General features: G+C 33.5%; 1 protein-coding gene across 1 annotated transcript; it reads left to right on the top strand.

The window, feature by feature from the left end:
* The first annotated feature begins 5,987 nt into the window (after nt 1-5,987).
* On the top strand, nt 5,988-17,467 carry ARK2 (armadillo repeat kinesin 2). The gene is made up of 19 exons (XM_079087019.1): nt 5,988-6,410; nt 7,505-7,605; nt 7,718-7,840; nt 7,962-8,147; nt 8,353-8,574; nt 9,198-9,354; nt 9,589-9,738; nt 9,848-9,936; nt 10,780-10,983; nt 12,334-12,456; nt 12,933-13,061; nt 13,176-13,307; nt 13,718-13,787; nt 13,868-13,960; nt 14,897-15,025; nt 15,214-15,339; nt 15,596-15,739; nt 16,563-16,691; nt 17,113-17,467. Exons 1-19 carry the CDS (start codon nt 6,263-6,265, stop codon nt 17,271-17,273), a joined length of 2,616 nt encoding a protein of 871 aa, XP_078943145.1. The 5' UTR covers nt 5,988-6,262; the 3' UTR covers nt 17,274-17,467.
* The last annotated feature ends 1,354 nt before the right edge of the window (nt 17,468-18,821 follow it).

The raw sequence follows: 18,821 nt of genomic DNA, 5'->3' as shown, positions 1-18,821 counted from the left end.
CAAAGAAGCAACATTTAGTAATGAGGAAAATGTCACAAAAAAAGAAGCAAAACCTGATAACACAAACCAAAAAGTAGCAAAATGGTTTATTATTTCTTGTATGCTTAGGAACTCTTTATGCATTTAAGATTAAACAATGTGTCATCAAAAATAGTAAAAACTCCAATTCTTTCAAATTTATAAAAAAATCACTCTAAAACATTTCCTTTTTAGAACACCTAAACCAACAAAAAGTGAAAGTAAATAATAAGCAACTAAACCATCAGAATATGTAATAATGCGTGTTAAATTCAGTGGTTGATAGAAGATTGCTATAAGTCAGTGAAATGATATATATATATATATATATATATATATATATATATATATATAGTTGATATATATATAGTTGATGTGGGACTATCACAGAGAAATAAGCCTAATAACTGAAATAAAAAAGGACATGATGGCTTGATTCTGAATCAAGTTGGGATTGATATTTTGTCGAGGCACTACAATTGATTCAACTCTTACAACATAAATCATATTTTTTTATCATTGTAAAAGCGCCTTAACACATTAATGAATAATAACATAGAATTGCATTCCAATCAACCTGAAAATGGAAAAAAGAATTAGTACCCATATCTCTTAGCATGATCGATTAGAAATCTTTGTAGTGGTAAAATCATTCAAAATCAAGCCATCTACTGACATTCATTCAAATTTGATAGAAGTAGGAAACCATAGTTAATCCGAGATGTGGAAGAAAACCTTCAAATCAAACAACAATTGATAAAAAACGATCATTAAATATTGCCTTCAAATCGAAATACGGTGGTCAGATGTTCGTGATGAAGAAAGGAAGCAACCGATCAAAACTGCGAGAAGTTGGAAATCACAATAAATCCCAGATGTGCAAAAAACCTTCGGATTTGCGGGAAAGGCCTAATTATTTCAGATTGGAGTGTGGTAAAACCATCTTGTGCAGATTCGATGGTATGAGTCATAATGAACAAAAAATGGAGAAAACATTGTTTGCCTCTCTTGTAATCGATTTATGATGATGGATATGATGGGTTTTACATGCAATAATATGGATAAATCCTTATACACTTAAGGGTACATGCAACCTATTAGATCAAGTCATAACACTGTTGGAGTAACATTCTATTACACAACAAGAACCCTATAATCCTAGCTAATTTTGAAATTCATAGAAGAATATTACATACCTTTTTATTGTTGTAGTAAACAATCAAATAATCCTTATTGAAAAAACTCTTGGAATCTAGCACCAGAAATATCGTGCCTCTGATGGTTCACACCTAAACCCTAGAAACTAGGAAACTTGAAGAGAAAAGAGGGGAGGGAAAAAATTTCGACTATGCTCTTAGCTAATGGTGTAACACCCGGAATCTAGAAGGTCAATTAAGGAAGATAAAACTTCATTTATAAGTCTAACTCATCGAGTTCTAGAGGAAGAACTTGACGTGTTAGAAATTTGTCATGCGTGTTTTTGGAAGACCAACTCGACGAGTTGGGGAGGTCCAACTCGACGAGTTGGACGAGGTTTGGGAACCCTAATTCCGGGATTTCGTACCCTATTTAAACAACTTAAACCTCATGAGTTAGCCTCATTTCCAGCCTCCATTGTCCTAAAACCTAACCTCGAAACCCTTCGTTGGTCCGGAATTCTTCCGAGAAACTACCGAGAAGAAAGTACAAATCCAGGAGCGATGTGAAGCTCCCAGGGTCAGGCAGAAAAATTACGCCTTCGATAAGAGAAAACCCTTGGAATTCTAGGTTGGTGACCTCATCATGTGAAGGTCTCACCCCGGAAGGGCATGATACGCTTCGGAAAGCGTGGAATACTAAATCCAAGGTACACGAGATCATTGGAGATTCTTACTAGAGTTGATCCAGTAACGTATAGACCTCGACTACCTCGATAATTCAATAGCATACACCCTACCTTCCACATCCTTATCTTTCAACTTGTTTGTTCGACGAGACTCTTGTTATCCCACTCGATTAGATCAAGGTAAACGAGAGCCTCAGCTTCGTGGAAGAATCCGTAGAAATCCTAGACACCGAAGTCGTTAGGACTAATCAGATCCTTACCCCATTAGTGAAGGTCCGCTGATATGCATAGCGAGAACCGGATTTCACTTAAGAACGGGAAGATCAAATGGAACATGAGTATCCATACTTTTCACCTTCGTTAATGTATATTCTTTAGACTTAATTTCGGGATGAAATTCTCTCTAACGGGGGGATGATGTGACAACCCGCTATTTTCTTATTGAAAAGTCAACCCTAGTCAATCAAAGTCAAACTTGGGTCAACTAAAATCAACTAAAATCTTATTCTATTTTAAATGGATTAGATTAATGTTTTATAAATGTGTACACCTCGTATTCGAGGTGTTATATGTTTAAGAGGTGAAAAATTGAAGTCCGAAATCCATTCTTTCTTTCCCTTCGGACACCAACCTCGCAACCGAGAACAAGTAAACTTCGGACCTTACACTTCGGGCCGCAAAAGATTCACGGTTGTGAACTCCTCGGACCGTGAACCCTCGCAGCTGTAATCACGTTCTCGGCCACCACCGCCTTCGGACCGCAAACGAGGTTCACGGCCGTGAACCCTTCAGATCGTGAACCCTCGCTTATATATAAGGGTGTTAGCCATTTTCTCCTCATTTCTCATCTTCCATCCATGAACTACCCCATTCTCTCTCAAGTATCATCAACCATGAACCCTCCTTTCTCCTCAAAAGTGTAAGAATCACTACCCTTTTCTTGTTGTTCATGTGAAACCCTTTGATTCCATCTTTGATTCATCACATTTTCTTCAAGATCATCAGGTGTTCTTGGGTCGTGAACCATCCCAGGGCCGTGAACACATCATCTTGGTCGTGAACACTTCAAGTGTTCTTCATGTTCTTGGGCCGTGAACCACTCATAGGGCCGTGATCCCTTCACTCTTGGCTGTGAACTCCATTTCAGCCTCCTAATTTGTTTCTAACACTCTTTTGGTGAGTTACTCTAGCATCCTAGGTTGTTTCCTAAATACCTTTGTAGTTATATTCATTAACACTACACATATTTGTGTAATAATATGCTAAATAGGATCTATTTGTGCTCGGGACTTCACTTAGCATATCAATCATCCTATATCATATCTTCAATCAAATCTCCAACACAAGGTGAGTTCATAACCCTATAATCTACCTTTTAAATGATTTTAAATGCTTTTTAGGAGGGGAATACAAGTTGAACACAATTTAATGGTGTTAATCATTGCATGTGATATCAATCACATAAAAGATTTCCTTATGCTTTTAAGGATTACCAAATACTTCCATAATGACTTAAAGTCATGCAAACTCTTTTAAAGTAACCTAAACTCATTTTAGAATACCGTTAAACTCTCTTAAATGTTTTTATAACTCTTTAAACTTATAAACTGTCAAAATCATGTTCATATATGTATAAGTAAATAAATAAGACTTAAAGGGCTTAGGACTAATGAGTTGCCTTATTTCCTTTTCCTTGTTTGGATGCGGGCTTAAGGTTGGGTTATTTGTCCGAATGCCGTTTCCTTCTTAATTATATACATTATACATATGAGAATATAAAATGTTACTTCAATTGATATCATTACCTTTGTATCACACTGAGCAAAGGGGTACACTCATGAGAAATCATGCTAATCAGATAGAACGTATAAATTATAATAGGTATAATTTATGAAAGCAACGAGAAATCTATTTTCTATATAAGTATACGAGGTCTAAACTACTTTGTCAAGAAAAGGGTATAATTCGATCTTCACTCAAACTAAAATGTGATGGTACGTATTCAGGACATAGCAATACTTGCTATGTTACATTCTTGTAACCAGAGTCTCCTGGAGGGAGAGCGGACATTGTGTGTATAGATCTATACGAGACTGACAATCCCACATCCCGACTGCTAGCTACAGTCCGACAGACCAGCCATGGGGTGACAAATGTCACATATTCAGTTTCGACACTGGAAGGTCGTCGTGTTTATTTTAGTCTATCAGCATGGTTAACTTTATCACATTTTAACCCTAATTAACCAGGTTAATATTAGGGTAGTTATTCACCAGTAGTTTATTCTTTTTAAGAAATACTACTATAGTAATCACTTTCCATAATAAAAAAGGAACGATTTTATGGGATTAAAACTACTTTACGGAACAGTTTTATGGGATTAAAACTACTTTACGAAACAGTTTTATGGAATTAAAACTACTTTTCATCAACAAAACGGAAAACATTATTCTCATTACTTTATGGATAGTTAAAATTATGTTAAACCTTATTGTAAGTACAATAATACTTAAATGGAACGGTTTTATGGAATTAAAACTACTTATCAATCTTAAAGCAGAAAATGTAGGATTTTCTGGAACGTAATCAGTTACTTTTTTAAAACTAGTATAACCTAAAGGACCTTTAATGGTTGATTCAGTAATTCATTAGTTTATACATCAGAGTTATATATAAGTAATATCCAATTGGCAGTGGAATGTGTGACTTCCGCCTTACTTCCTATTCCTTGTTTGGTTGTGGGCTTAGGGCAAATACACACATTTAACTGTCCGTTCGATATTATGTTATATATATATATATATATATATATATATATATATATATATATATATATATATATATATATAGTATAAACTAAGTAATTGTAGAAAGAACTATTGTGGTTATCATTTTATCATATTAGAAAATATAGGATTTTCTGGAGGAACATGCAAACTTTTCCAAGAATTTGGAGTATACTTTATATAAATAAAATACTTATGAACTCACCAACTTAAATGCTGATCTACTCTTTCAAAATAACTTGTATTCTCAGGAATCCAGTAGACAGGTACACTCCCGAAGCTTTTGAGAAGTCTGCCTAGTATCGTGCTGCATCTTTTGTCTTCTACCGTATCTACTTTGATGTTTGAATATTTAATGTTTAAACACTTATGTAAAACTTATACTTATTAATGCAATTGTTGTTTGTACTTTGATTACTATAATGCATTTGTTGTGATACTTACCTGACATCCTTCGCCCCCGAACGTTTCCGCCGTTCTGGTTTGGGGGTGTGACAGAAAGCCAACAAACCCGGATGGTTAGGTTGAGGTACTGCTCCGTGCGGTGGACCAACAAACCCGTATGGTTGGGTTGAGACTACATGTCAACAAAACCGGATGGTTGGGTTGAGACTCTATGTTAGCAAATCCAGGATGGTTGGGTTTAGGTTATGGGCCAACAACCCTACATGCATGCATTGTAATTGTATTTCCATTATGTTGGGTATTTTGGAAAACTCACTAAGCTTGGGCTTACAATTGTGATTTCTTGTTTCATGTACTTCAAATGATCGAGAAAGGCAAAAACTTGATCGTATATATCCTCAATAATTTTGATTTCCGCCTGTTTTGGATACTCTAATTTTGGGATGTTTGTATTTGACACTTATGTTTTGTGACTTGGGTTTTATGAAAAAAATGAGTTTATCTAAATGAAAAATGAAAATTTTTATCGTGATTTTTGGGATGTTATAATTGTTGTTGGTTTCAATGTAGAGAAGATGACATAAGGAGGCGATCCAATGGTGGAGGGTGAAGAAGGATTAGGGGTCGATAGTAGAGACATAGAGGTTTAGAGGTAGTCAATGTGTGTTTTTCTATTTTTTTATTTATTAAAATATATAAATGGGTAAAAAGGAAAAGAAAAAAAAAATATTAGAAAGGGTAAGATGGTATTTTCATATGGACTAACAATAGGGACCAACCATGTTACAAAATCAATACTAGGACCAATAGTGTGAATTTGGACAAACCCATGGACCAGATTTGTAATTTACTCTTATAAAGTATTTGTTAGACGTCATGTAATTTTCTGATAATCCCACACAAACAAACACGAGATTGTTTTTACCACCATGAAAATTGTTTGAGCATCTACCGACTACTATGTATCATCGATTTACAATTAAAACACTTCAAACGCTCTCTCTGTAGTCTGTACTTTGCCTCTTCATTTCGCCCTTTCTTGCACCGCAAAACTGGGCCCCAATCCTCTCCCTTTGTTTGAACTCCGCATACGAGGATCAAGCACACTCTTCGAGAAAGTGAAACAGTGAGAGCAACTTCAAAATTTCAATCTCATATAGGGTTACATGAAGTAATCGGCGTCGGCAGCGGCAGAGGCGGTGGCGGTGTTCAGTTTGAATTTGGTACGATGGCTTCATATAGGAATGGGAGGGGGACGGTGAAGGTGGATCGTGCTCAACCAACTGGTTCATCGAATCTCAGAGCATCTTCTTCCTTCAAATCGAAGAATTCTATTGTTCGTCGTAGCAACTCCAGTGCTGGTTTCGATGATTCAGGTGAGTTTTAGGTGTGTTGGCGTTTTTTTTTCGAGTTCAGCTTTCATTTTCGTAATGCTGATCTCTTAGACTATTCGTGATGTACGGACGCTTCTGTTAGATTTGTTTATAGTTCCGTTTTTAGCAGCTGTGGTGATATTTTACTGCGAGATCCATGAACTGTTTGACTAGATAAGGCATTCTGAACGTTGTTTGTGGATTAGTTTTAGCTACTAATTTATACAGCATATGCATTCTATCCACTGGACACTTATTTAACAGCATTGTAGCATTAGTGCACTTAATTAGCTCTGTTATTAGACCAGGATTAATGAATACTGCTGATAGTTGTATATGACAATTAGTAATTTATATCATATAGACATGTAGCATTTGAACAACTTATTTTTGATGATGATGAGAAGTAAAATGTGAAATTATGATAAACCCTGGCAATGTGAAAGCTTTATCAAGGAAGGAAGAATACTTGAATATTTGGTGTTGAATGTGTGTTACTGTTCGCATACTTGAGGATTTTGGGATGCTCTATAATAGATTTAAAATGCATGTAACTTATGGACTTGGAGATTTTACAAGATGTAAGATATAGAATAGCATGATGATTCTTGTACTTGATTAACTGACAACTGTTGTAGTGTTGTGTACATATTGTAGTTGAATGTGATGTAATATGTGCAATATTCTCACTGTACTTTTATCCCATTCTTTTTAAAAGTTTCAAGTTGTTTATCATACCAGTACGCCTGCACTTGTATCCTAACTCGTTAGATAGATTTTAAAATAAATTCAGGATTTTGTTGGTTTAAATTCCATAAATGCTGATATTCATGTTGCAATCTAGAGCTGCTGGATAAAGACTTGGGTAGCCTAGGCATTTGCCAAAAGTGTTAATGACCCAATGTAGTAATTATCACACTCTTTAGATGATTCTGAATGCTGATCAGAATTTAGAATTTAGAAGTTCTACCTTAGTTAATACCAAGGCACCAACGATTATTCAACATCAACAATCTTTTTTCCCAACATGTTTGGGGTAGGTTAATGCCCTAACTACAAAATCGATTTAATTTTGTTATCTTGAATTGGTGTTGTAGTTTCTGGTCGAGTTAGAGTTGCTGTCAGATTGAGACCTCAAAATGCTGAGGAGATGGTAGCAGATGCTGATTTTGCTGATTGTGTGGAATTGCAACCAGAGGTGTGACAATTGTACTTCTTACAACTTAGGAGCACCTAACTACATTCTTCCAGTTAAATTTCATTAAATTATATCATTACTTACTGTGGCAAATCTTCATTTTTTATCTCAGTTTAAACGATTAAAACTTCGAAAGAACAATTGGGATTCAGACACTTATGAGTTTGATGAAGTGCTAACTGAATCTGCATCACAGAAGCGTGTTTATGAAGTTGTTGCCAAACCTGTAGTGGAGGTGGGTGATATCATACATATGATAACTTAGTGCTACATGCCTAAACAATTTCAGTTTTCCTGCTTCTAATTTTATGTTAAAATTTGAGCATGTAGTAATTGTTACACCCCATTAATTTCAGAGTGTTTTAGATGGTTACAATGGGACAGTGATGGCTTATGGTCAAACGGGCACAGGGAAGACTTTTACTCTTGGAAGATTGGGTGATGAAGACACATCAGCTCGTGGGATCATGGTCCGTGCAATGGAAGATATACTTGCTAACATAAGCCGGGATTCTGATTCTGTCATGATCTCATATTTGCAGGTAAATATGTTATAAACATATGATAAGTTATGATTCCTTGAGATTCCATTCCTATCATATATTTTATAGTAAGCAAAAATACTTGATTTTTATAATAAGTTCTGATTCCTTGAGATTCCATTTCCGTTTCTTCCAAACATTCTGACAACCAAACACCCCCTTACGTTTCTACTTTTGATCAAATTTGTTCATAAAATATCTGCAGCTTTACATGGAGACAATTCAAGACCTCCTAAATCCATCAAATGACAACATTGCAATTGTTGAAGATCCAAAAACTGGTGATGTTTCTGTTCCAGCTGCAACTCTTGTAGATATACGAACTCACCAGGATTTCATGGAGTTATTGCGTCTTGGAGAAGCTCATCGAGTTGCTGCCAATACAAAACTCAATACCGAATCTTCCCGTAGTCATGCAATCCTCATGGTAAAATAACTGAACTCTTGTAGATTGTTTCACGTCCATTTTGTCAATATAGACAATGTACTTTATTTTATTTTCTACCCATAATAGCAATCTACTTTCATTTCCTTACCCATATTAGCAACCTTAACCTACTCCAGTTTTTTTACTGATAATGTCATAATGACAATATGCAACCCATAGTAGCAATGTACTTGCAATTCCTTACTCATAATTGCAATTTACTTTCATTTCTTTACCACTGATAGCAATATGAAACCCATAATAGCAACATATGCTACTCTTTCTGCCAATATGTACTTTATTTTCTACCCATAATAGCAATCTACTTCATTTCCTTACCCATACTAGCAACCTACTTCAAATTTTTACCGATAATAACAATATGCAACCCATAATCTTACAATTTCTTACACATAATAGCAATGTACTTGCAATTCTTCACCCATAATAGTAATATGCAACAACTAAGTACAATGCCTATATTTGTAACGGAATGTAAGTATGTTGCTATTATGGGTAGAAATTAAAGTACATTGCTATTACCTGCAATTTGCCCTTATGTGATGTTTACTATGTATATCGAAGTTGATAACTATTGCTCTTTTTTTGATACGATACTTCAGGTGCACATTAAGAGGTCTGTTACGGATATGGAATCTGAGATCACAAGTGAAAATGACCATTCTATCCACATGAGCCGTAATTCTAAGCCACCAGTTATTCGGAAAGGAAAATTAGTTGTTGTAGATCTTGCAGGCTCTGAGCGCGTTCATAAGTCAGGTGTGTATCAAGTATCACTTATCTTCTTGGATTCTTATAAACCCACAGCCAGTTATCTTGACATGACCTCAACAAAAAGACTTAAAATGATGCAGAACTAGTTTTAATATTTTTAAAATTATGTTTTTAGAAGCTTACTACGAGTTTAAGCATAAAAAAATTTAAATCACACTAAACAGACCTGATAGTATATAGTTTGGATTTCTTACATTGGTGATTTGTTTTCTATATCAGGAAGTGAAGGACACACATTAGAGGAAGCGAAATCTATAAATCTTTCATTAAGTGCATTAGGGAAGTGCATAAATGCTCTTGCAGAGAATAGCCCTCATGTACCCGTTAGAGATTCTAAGCTGACGAGGCTGCTTAAAGATTCATTTGGAGGCAAGTTATTTAGAATACATCCAAATTATTTACTTATTCCGTTTATAACTTATATCATATTTGTACTCGAACACTATGTACTGAAACCCTAAGATTATTCTATTTGCAGGCACTGCAAGAACATCATTAATTGTAACTGTTGGCCCATCGCCACGTCATCGTGCAGAAACTTCAAGTACTATATTGTTTGGACAAAGGGTGAGTAACTAAGCTTTTGAAGGCCTTAAAATTTAAACGGAAACAATTTTCCCTGTTTTGTTGGTAACTCTTTCTGCATAACACTGACCATTTGCAGACACATTGTCCAGAATCTATATATTAGTAAAAACATCATGCATCAGGTCCCACTCATTTCAAAAATAGTGTTACTGAGTGTTCACCTTTTTGCACTTATCATCTTTTTTTTGAGTTATACATATTTTTAACCGAGAGCTTTAGGTGCCTTTTCTTTTTGACATTATGGGCTTGATGGGGATAGGAAGGTAAATGGTCATATTTCTCTGAACAGAAGGGTAAAATGGTCAATTTACTCACATTCAGACTGTTTCATCCAGTTGAATAAAGAAATAGTCTTTGTGTATACTTACTTCTACACATAGTTTATCCATTCGGCACGTACCTATATATAACTTATTGGGAACAAAAGAAACAAGCCCTTAATCCGCTAAGCTATATCGGTATTTCTTATTGACTTAATGGAGAAAAACGAGTTAATAGACTAAGTCAGGAAAAGAGGCTTTCTCATTAAGTCCCAATTTTTATGGAATTTGCTCTTATTTATTTTTCCTTCCATTTCCCCATGTTTGCAATGATTTTCGCAAATAAATTTTGAACATCGTTTATCTAAATAACACTTAATGGGAAAAAAAAGAGAAACACAGCCTCAGCCAGACTACATGTTCTCTCTCTCTCTCTCTCTCTCTCTCTCTCTCTCTCTCTTGTGTCCAAGTGTTCAAGTTTTCACAGAAGCATTTTCTCTAATATGGATTGTTTTACTTGTGAAGTAAAAAGTAAACTTTTGTCATTTTTAATTTATTTCAGGCTATGAAGGTGGAGAACATGTTGAAAATAAAGGAGGAATTTGATTACAAAAGTTTGTGTAGAAAGCTTGAGACACAGATTGATAAACTCATTGCAGAAAACGAAAGACAACAGAAAGCATTTGAGGATGAGATTGAAAGGACAGCAATAGAAGCACAACAACGTATATCTGAAGCTGAAATGAATTATACAGAAGCATTGGAGGTTAGTTTGGATATATGTGTTTATAAGTAACTTTTTCCTTTAAAAAATTCAAGGGTTACTGTCACAAATAGGTAACAAACTATTTTTTTTAACAAAACACCATTGTTTTTAAACAACTAAACAAGTACCATAAATACGTAACGAGACATTTGATTTTGTTTACAAAATAGCATTAAATAGTGGTATTTGTAAATACCCTATGATAGTACTTTCTTAAAACAATGGCTTTTTGTGAAAAAAAATGTTTGTTACCCATTTATGACATTAAACCTAAATTTAAGTATGCCTCCAAATAGCTGGTATAATTAGTAATGCTTCATCTAGATCAAGGGGGCATTTCATTTGAAGAATGTTTTTGAAAGGAATAGAATCTATCATGCTTTTGGTTGACAGCAAAATGAAATGGAAGTCAATAATAAAAGTATAATAATTGTATTTTCTTTTATAACTAAATTTTAATTGTTTATGGTAAATGTATGATTTAGTTTTTAATTTTTGTTCATTTCAATATATATAATAGAGTTATTTTTGTCTTTTAACAAAAAAATGAAGAATGAAATTGAATTCCTTCCACTCGCCCTTAAGAGCAACTCCAGCCATATCACCAAACATGACACCAAAATGGTGATATTTAACTCCAAATCTTTTTCCAACTCCAACCACACACTAGAACCATAAAATCAAAACACACACAATCACACACACACACACATATATATATATATATATAATATTATAATAATAAATGTATCCTTGTTACTATTATACTATTATATTAAAACATAGCAATTATGACAAGTAACTAGTTTTTTTTTTTTTTTTTTTTTTTTTTTTTAAATTTCTGAAATAGTTATGTTACGAAAAATTGTTAAAAAAGTTGATAACTCTTAAAAATTTATATCAATATATTTAAATATAATATTTAATATTGTCTTCATTTTAAAGCTCTCTATTAGATTTTTATAATGATATATTTCATAAATTAATTTCCAACTTTTACATTAAATATATAACAATTTATGTGTAAAATCAAGTTTGGTGTAAACTGTAAAGTGAATAGTATAACACCAGATTGGTGTGTGGAGTTTATTTTCACACCAAAATGGTATTTTGGTGCTCCACTGGAGTTGGTCTGAGAATGGTGAAATCCATCATACACGAAATTCGAATGATCTCTGACCATTTAGACACCGAACATGCAATGGAATGGAATGGAATCTTGAATTCCAATTCCATAGGAATCCAAGAACCAGTGCCCCTCTAGTGAAGTGTGTTTATCACACAGACACTTCATTTGTTACCTTTTCTAAGCATTTCTGCAGCCTTTTAAAATGTTGTATGTTGTTGTAGAGGGAGAAAATGAAATGCCAGATGGACTACATGGAATCAATTAAAAAGCTCGAGGAAAAGTGGATGCACAATCAACCAAAACGTGTAACCAATGGCTTCAGTAATGGCAATCACAGTGCAGAGGTAATCATAATCCGACATAATTTATCTATGTTCTTCCCTTACTTCTTTTTTCAACAATTTGGGCTAAATGCAAGAAATATCAACATATTTTGATTACTTTCATTTATTGTTTATAGCATCCTGCATCCATTTCTATTATGAAATTATACTCATAATCCTATTCTTATCAACTTATCAAAACATTGTACTCTGAAATATCTACCCAATTATAGCATTGTATTTTCAAATTTTTTCTTATCAAGAGCAGTGAAATTGCTTTGTAGTTAGATGATATTACTGTAATTAGTTAATTTTTTCAAACTACACTGCTATAATAGAAAGAAATGAAGGTAGGATGTAATTTCTTGCATTTAACCCAAAAGGGTTCATGATCATCCATACCAATGCAGCTGTGTTTAAATTCAAGAATCCATAGAATTCTTGCTTTACAAAATTCATTTTTTCATTAGTTTCACTCACTTTCTTTATATGACCAGGGTAATAATGATCATGCCAATGAAGATGTTACAGAATTAAAGATAATGCTTCAAAAAGAAATTTCTTTACGGAAACGGGCTGAAGAAGAGATTCACAGTCTTAGAAATTCACAATTTTGCCCTACAGAGGTCTGATTTTTATGATATCCAACCAGGATAAGATATATATATATTTTAAATCTTTTAAGTTTTTTTTTTTTCAATTGAATATGTATTACATCACATATTATCCTCATGGACTAGGCAGATGCAAATGCTGATGTTGTAAAGCTTCAAAATTTATTGGACGAAGAGACTCGTCAGAAACAGAAACTGGAAGATGAGGTTTTGATGTTACAAAGTAGATTGTCTCAACTCTCTTTTGGTTCGGGTCAGGTATGTGGCTACTTTTCAATACAGGGATAAATGCAAGAAATCGCACTTCACTTTCATTCATTTGTTTGTTATATCATTCTACTTTCAATTTTTTTTTCTTGTCTTACCATTGTACTTTGAAAGATCTATCCATCTATAGCAATGGCATCCATATACAAAGCAATTCTCATTGCTACAAATGAGTGCATCTTTTGAAGTAAAACATCCTAAAAAAGAAAAAAAGTTGGAAGCACATGCTACAAGTTACAATTGAGTTGATTTTTCACTGTACGCCGTAATAACTAAACAACTGAAAGTACAATGCTGTAATAGAAGGAAATGGAAGTAAGATGCTATAATACACAAAAAAATGAAAGTATATTGCTAGAGCTATATTAAGTTGTACCTAATTCTTTAGTTCATTGTTTCAGTCTAGATACTCACAGATTGATGATCGAGGCAATGGGGAGACAACATCAATAGCTAATCTTCATGAACATGGTATGCAGGATTTGCAGTTATCACCTAAAACTGATGGCTTATATTCTTCTAACTTTTTGTTTTTTAATCAAATTACACAGTTGGATTGCAAAAAATATTGTCTTTGCTAGAGTCGGAAGATCCTAATGTACGCTTGCATGCAGTGAAGGTGGTGGCAAATCTAGCAGCTGAAGGTCATTAGTTTCTGTAACCTTCTTCACATGTTTTCTATATAGTGTTAAATGCCAGAAATAGCAACATACTTTCATTGATTTGTTTATTATAGCATTATACTTCTATTTCTTTTGAAAAATCTATCAATTATAGCAATGTCTCATCTAAATACAAAGCGGTTTTCTCTGCTATAGTTGGGTAGATTTTTTTAAGGGTTAATATCATAAAAGACCTTATTTATTGTGTTTTTTCTAGATTAAACCTCAACATCTTTTTTTTTTTTTTTCTGAAAAAGACCTTGTATTTTTCTATTTTTTTTGATTTAGCCCTTTTAGCAGTTTTTGTTTTTGAATTTTTTGTTGAATGTGAGGATTTTTCCTGAAAAAAATAAAAAGTTTTTTTTTGAAAAAATTAAAAGGCTGAGGGTTTTTTGCGGAAAAAATGAAAAAAATGCAAGGTTTTTTTCAGGAAAAAAATAAAGTTGAGGTTTAATCTGGAAAAAACCCAAAATATAAGGTCTTTCATAATATAACCTTTTTTTTTAAAAGTATAATGTCTTAATAAGAAAAAATTTGGAAGTGCTATGCCGTGATTGAGTAAACTTTTGAAATTTAAAATTTTAATAAGTTAAAGTTAGAAGTAAAATGATGTAACTGGGTAGAATTTTAGAAGTACAATGCCTTGATAAGGATTTTTTAAAGTAAAATACTTTAATAGAAAGAAATGAAAGTAGAAGTAGGTCGCTAGTTCTTGCACTTAACCCTTGGATTTATTACATTGTCAAATAGAAAGTTGTTGCATCCCCATTTTAAGATTATTTTAGATGGTGTTATATTTATCCACAGTCAAAATGGTGATTTTAGATATAAAAACTGATTCCAGTACACCCAAATTCAAATTCAATTAATCATTCCTAAAAGTTTATTTAAAAGTCGATTCATGTTGTGAATGTGCAGATACAAATCAGGAAAGAATAGTTGAAGCTGGTGGACTCTCATCACTTTTGGCACTTCTTAGAAGTAGAAGCTTTGATGAAACTATTTGCAGAATAGCAGCTGGTGCTATTGCAAATCTTGCCATGAATGGTCTCTTTCTCTCTCTCTCATTTGCATATTTTTTTGTTTGTAATTATATTTCATTTTATAATCAGGCATATTTCTAATGGCTCTCTTTTTAAAAATGAATAAGTTGGATAAAACCAATATACGATTAGGTAAAATGTTGTTGAATTTTTGCTAATTGGCATGTTTTAATTTGTTTGTGGTGTTTACAGAAGCTAATCAAGAACTTATAATGGGTCAAGGTGGAATTAGTCTATTGGCAATGACTGCAGCTGATGCTGAGGATCCACAGACTCTACGAATGGTAGCTGGAGCTATTGCCAATCTATGTGGAAATGGTACTGCTTATTTTCATACTTCTATTTACTTGTTTGTTTGTTATGGCATCCTACTTTCTTTTCTTCCTTTTACAGCAGTGTAGTTTGAAAAATCTACTCAATTATAGCAATGTTTTTATTTTGCATAATTGAGAAGATTTTTCAAAGTACAATGTCTTAATAGGAAAAAATGAAAGTAACTGCTATAATAAAGAAATGAATGAGGGTACGTTGCAATTTCTTGCATTTAATGTGTGTATTTGGTTGCAATTGCCAGATAAACTGCAAACTCGGTTGCGATCTGAAGGTGGAATTAAGGCTTTGTTGGGGATGGTTAGGTCAAGACATCCAGATGTTCTTTCTCAAGTTGCACGTGGAGTTGCAAATTTTGCAAAATGCGAGTCCAGAACTTCTAGCAAAGGTAATAATCAATAAATAAATAATTCTTCAATGGGTAAATTGATAAAATAATGGGAAGTACAATCACAATGTGATTTTTTTTTCTCTATTTCAACTTTTTTTTTTTTTTTTTTTTTTTTTTTTATAAAAAACCAGATAATCGGGAAAAATGGATTTTAGATCATTGAAAAAGGAGTATAATGGTTTAATCACTACAAAAAAATAGTTGTACTTTACTCATTTATTATATATATATATATATATATATATATATATATATATATATAGTATTATAACACTTCAATAAATACAATTTTAAAAGAATCTTGTGGATCCAAAATCACAACATACTTTCACAATTTTATCGATTTAGCAAAATGTGCTTTTATCATTTTATTGATTTAGCCACCAAACAGTTATTATAGTAATCATAAAAAAGTAATAGTTTAGTGGGTAAATGCCTAAATTGGTGAAAGTAAGTTGTGATGCGAAATATGTATATATGTCCAAAAAAAGTATAATGGGTTAATTACTACAGAAAATCGTTGAAGTAGCTCTAAACCCACAACATAATGAAAATAAGTTTTGTGTTTTTGTATTTTTCTTTCTTATCAAATAATCTATAATACCTCTAAAATAGAAACAATTGACAGAATGTAGTGGACCAAATTTACTTTCTTACTTATTTGCTGAACAATGGGAAATATGTTACAGACATATATGGCTTATGGCATTAAAAATGAAGGAATGAAAATTGCAAGTTATATTTTATGGTTTATTTTCCTTGTTTCTAATTCTATAATGCGTAATGCTAAAAATATTTAACTGATTATAATGTGTTATAGGGAACAAAAATAATCGGTCTATGTTGATAGAAGATGGAGCACTTCCATGGATTGTACAAAATGCCAACAACGATGCATCAATAATTAGACGCCACATTGAGCTTGCACTTTGTCATTTAGCACAACATGGTATGTTTATTTCATTACAAATCTTTCCTTTCAGCCATACAACAAGAATATTTTTAAGAGTAAATTACAAATTTGGTCCCTATACTTTACACAAAATCACAAATTCAGTGCAAAATTTGAAGTCATTTTATATGGGTCATGGATCATGTTCGCAACAAAATGCAACCTTAAGGACGACATTGGGACATTTACAAAATTTGGACCGAACTTGTGATTTTTGGTAAACTACAGGGACCAAATTTGTAATTTTTTTTAATTGATAAAACGGTTTAGGAACTTGTGTGTTTTGTTTGAACAAGCAACTTTCTTACGTACACTATTGACTTTTTCTTTTTAGCTATTTATTATTATTATTTTACCCATTGACCCGCTAGAAATGAAAATGCAACTAAAATCGACATATTTTTTATTATAATTTCAGAGGTAAATGCAAAAGACATGGTAAGTGGAGGTGCCCTATGGGAATTGGTTCGGATCTCCCGTGATTGTTCCCGTGATGACATACGTGCTCTAGCACGCCGAACTTTGACTTCCAGTCAAATCTTCTCTTCCGAACTCCGACGCCTACGTGTCGAGATCTGATTCGCCGATTCTGTTTCTGTGCTCTAGCTTTTCTCCTAATTAATGAACTAAAATTATATCATATTTTTGTAATGATCGTGAATCATTCCACTCTGTTGTGGTTGCCTCACGTTCGGTGTTGTTTATAGGATAACAAAAACTCGTTTTATAAACATATTGTGAATTTAGTCATTTAGTGGATTTCTGTTGGTAAATCTGATACGAACCTAAGCCAATTGTGTCAGATAAACATGTCTTGTCAGTTATGCCTTAGGCCCGAATATATGATCTAGGGTTTGAGCAGTGCGGGAGATCTAGTTCCCATGTGGATTGGGTTTCTTCTGGCAGTATATCTGATGTAATAGGGACAGTGGACTGTAAAACGTAAAATACGAAAAAATATATATATATATATATATAAAAGTAAATTAGGACTTGTGTACTTTAATGTATTCAAGTATAGACATACATTAAAATAAATTACAATAGATATTAAAAAAAAAAACAAAATAAAAGATCAATTAAGTATTTGTTCTGACCACAATCTTTATGGTCATGATCTTATGAGGGAGGGTGTCTAGTGGATGGGATAGGGTTGGGAGGGGGGGGGGGGGGAGTTTGATATTTTTATTTTTATTTTCAAATTATAAAAATAAAAAAAATGTAAAAATCAAATTAAAACGGTATAGTAGTGTAGTAGTAGTTGTTTTTTTTTTTTTTTTTTTTTTGAGTAAATTGCAAAATTGGTCATTGTGGTTTACAAAAAAGTGCAGTTTTAGAACATTGGTTCAAAATCGAAACTATCGTGCAACATTGATCCCTCGACTTAACTGCCGATATCTTTTTCCAATTAAGTTGGTCACATGCCACTCATGTGAGCGTGTATTTGTCATTTTAGTAGTTTACTCCTAATTAATTAATATAAAAATAACACACACACACACACACACTCTCTCTCTCTCTCTCTCTCTCTCTCTCTCTCTCTCTCCCTCCCCCTCTCTCTCTCTGTGTGATGAGCATTGTTCACGAATGGTTTGACTAATTGTGTTATTGATTGTAATAATGCTTAATATTGCCCCTCAAGATGGACAGCCGTGAGGTTAGGCCAATCTTGGCAGTCAAGAGATTTAACAGTTGTTTAGGAAGAGCTTTCGTTAGAACATCCGCAAGTTGGTCATTCCCAGAGATATGGGTAACCCGTAAGGAACCATCCTGGACTTTTTCCCTGCCAAAGTGAAAGTCAAGTGCCAAATGTTTCATTTGGGAATGAAAAATGGGGTTGGCTGAGTAAGTTATTGCACTTAAATTATCGCAATAGATGGTAGGAACCAGAGCTAGGGTTAGGAAGTAAGCCGCACAAAGAAATGTTAAGAGGAAGGGTGAAGCTGCCATCGCCGTTATTATGTGGTAGTGGTAGAGATTTATGTGCTTGTATGCTATGTTATTATGTGGTAGTGGTAGGAGGGGTGAAATAGACCCCGTAACCGGTTGAGATAAACCGGAGTAGGTCGGGCACCCAGATATGCCTGACAATATGCTTATGCTATGTTATTATGTGGTAGTGGTAGG

This window comes from Lactuca virosa, chromosome 3 (assembly GCF_052849685.1).
Source record: "Lactuca virosa cultivar CGN04683 chromosome 3, Lactuca_virosa_CGN04683_v6, whole genome shotgun sequence".
In the NCBI taxonomy this organism is placed as follows: Eukaryota; Viridiplantae; Streptophyta; class Magnoliopsida; order Asterales; family Asteraceae; genus Lactuca; species Lactuca virosa.
The sequence above is the reverse complement of the archived record's forward strand: the minus strand, read 5'-3'. Positions and strand labels throughout refer to the sequence as shown.

Bases quoted from the DNA above. Each gene is read 5' to 3' on its own strand.
- ARK2 (XM_079087019.1), top strand. From the start codon at position 6,263: ATGGCTTCATATAGGAATGGGAGGGGGACGGTGAAGGTGGATCGTGCT. The intron at 6,411-7,504 runs GTGAGTTTTAGG...TTGGTGTTGTAG, and splicing joins TGCTGGTTTCGATGATTCAG to TTTCTGGTCGAGTTAGAGTT. The intron at 9,937-10,779 runs GTGAGTAACTAA...AATTTATTTCAG, and splicing joins CTATATTGTTTGGACAAAGG to GCTATGAAGGTGGAGAACAT.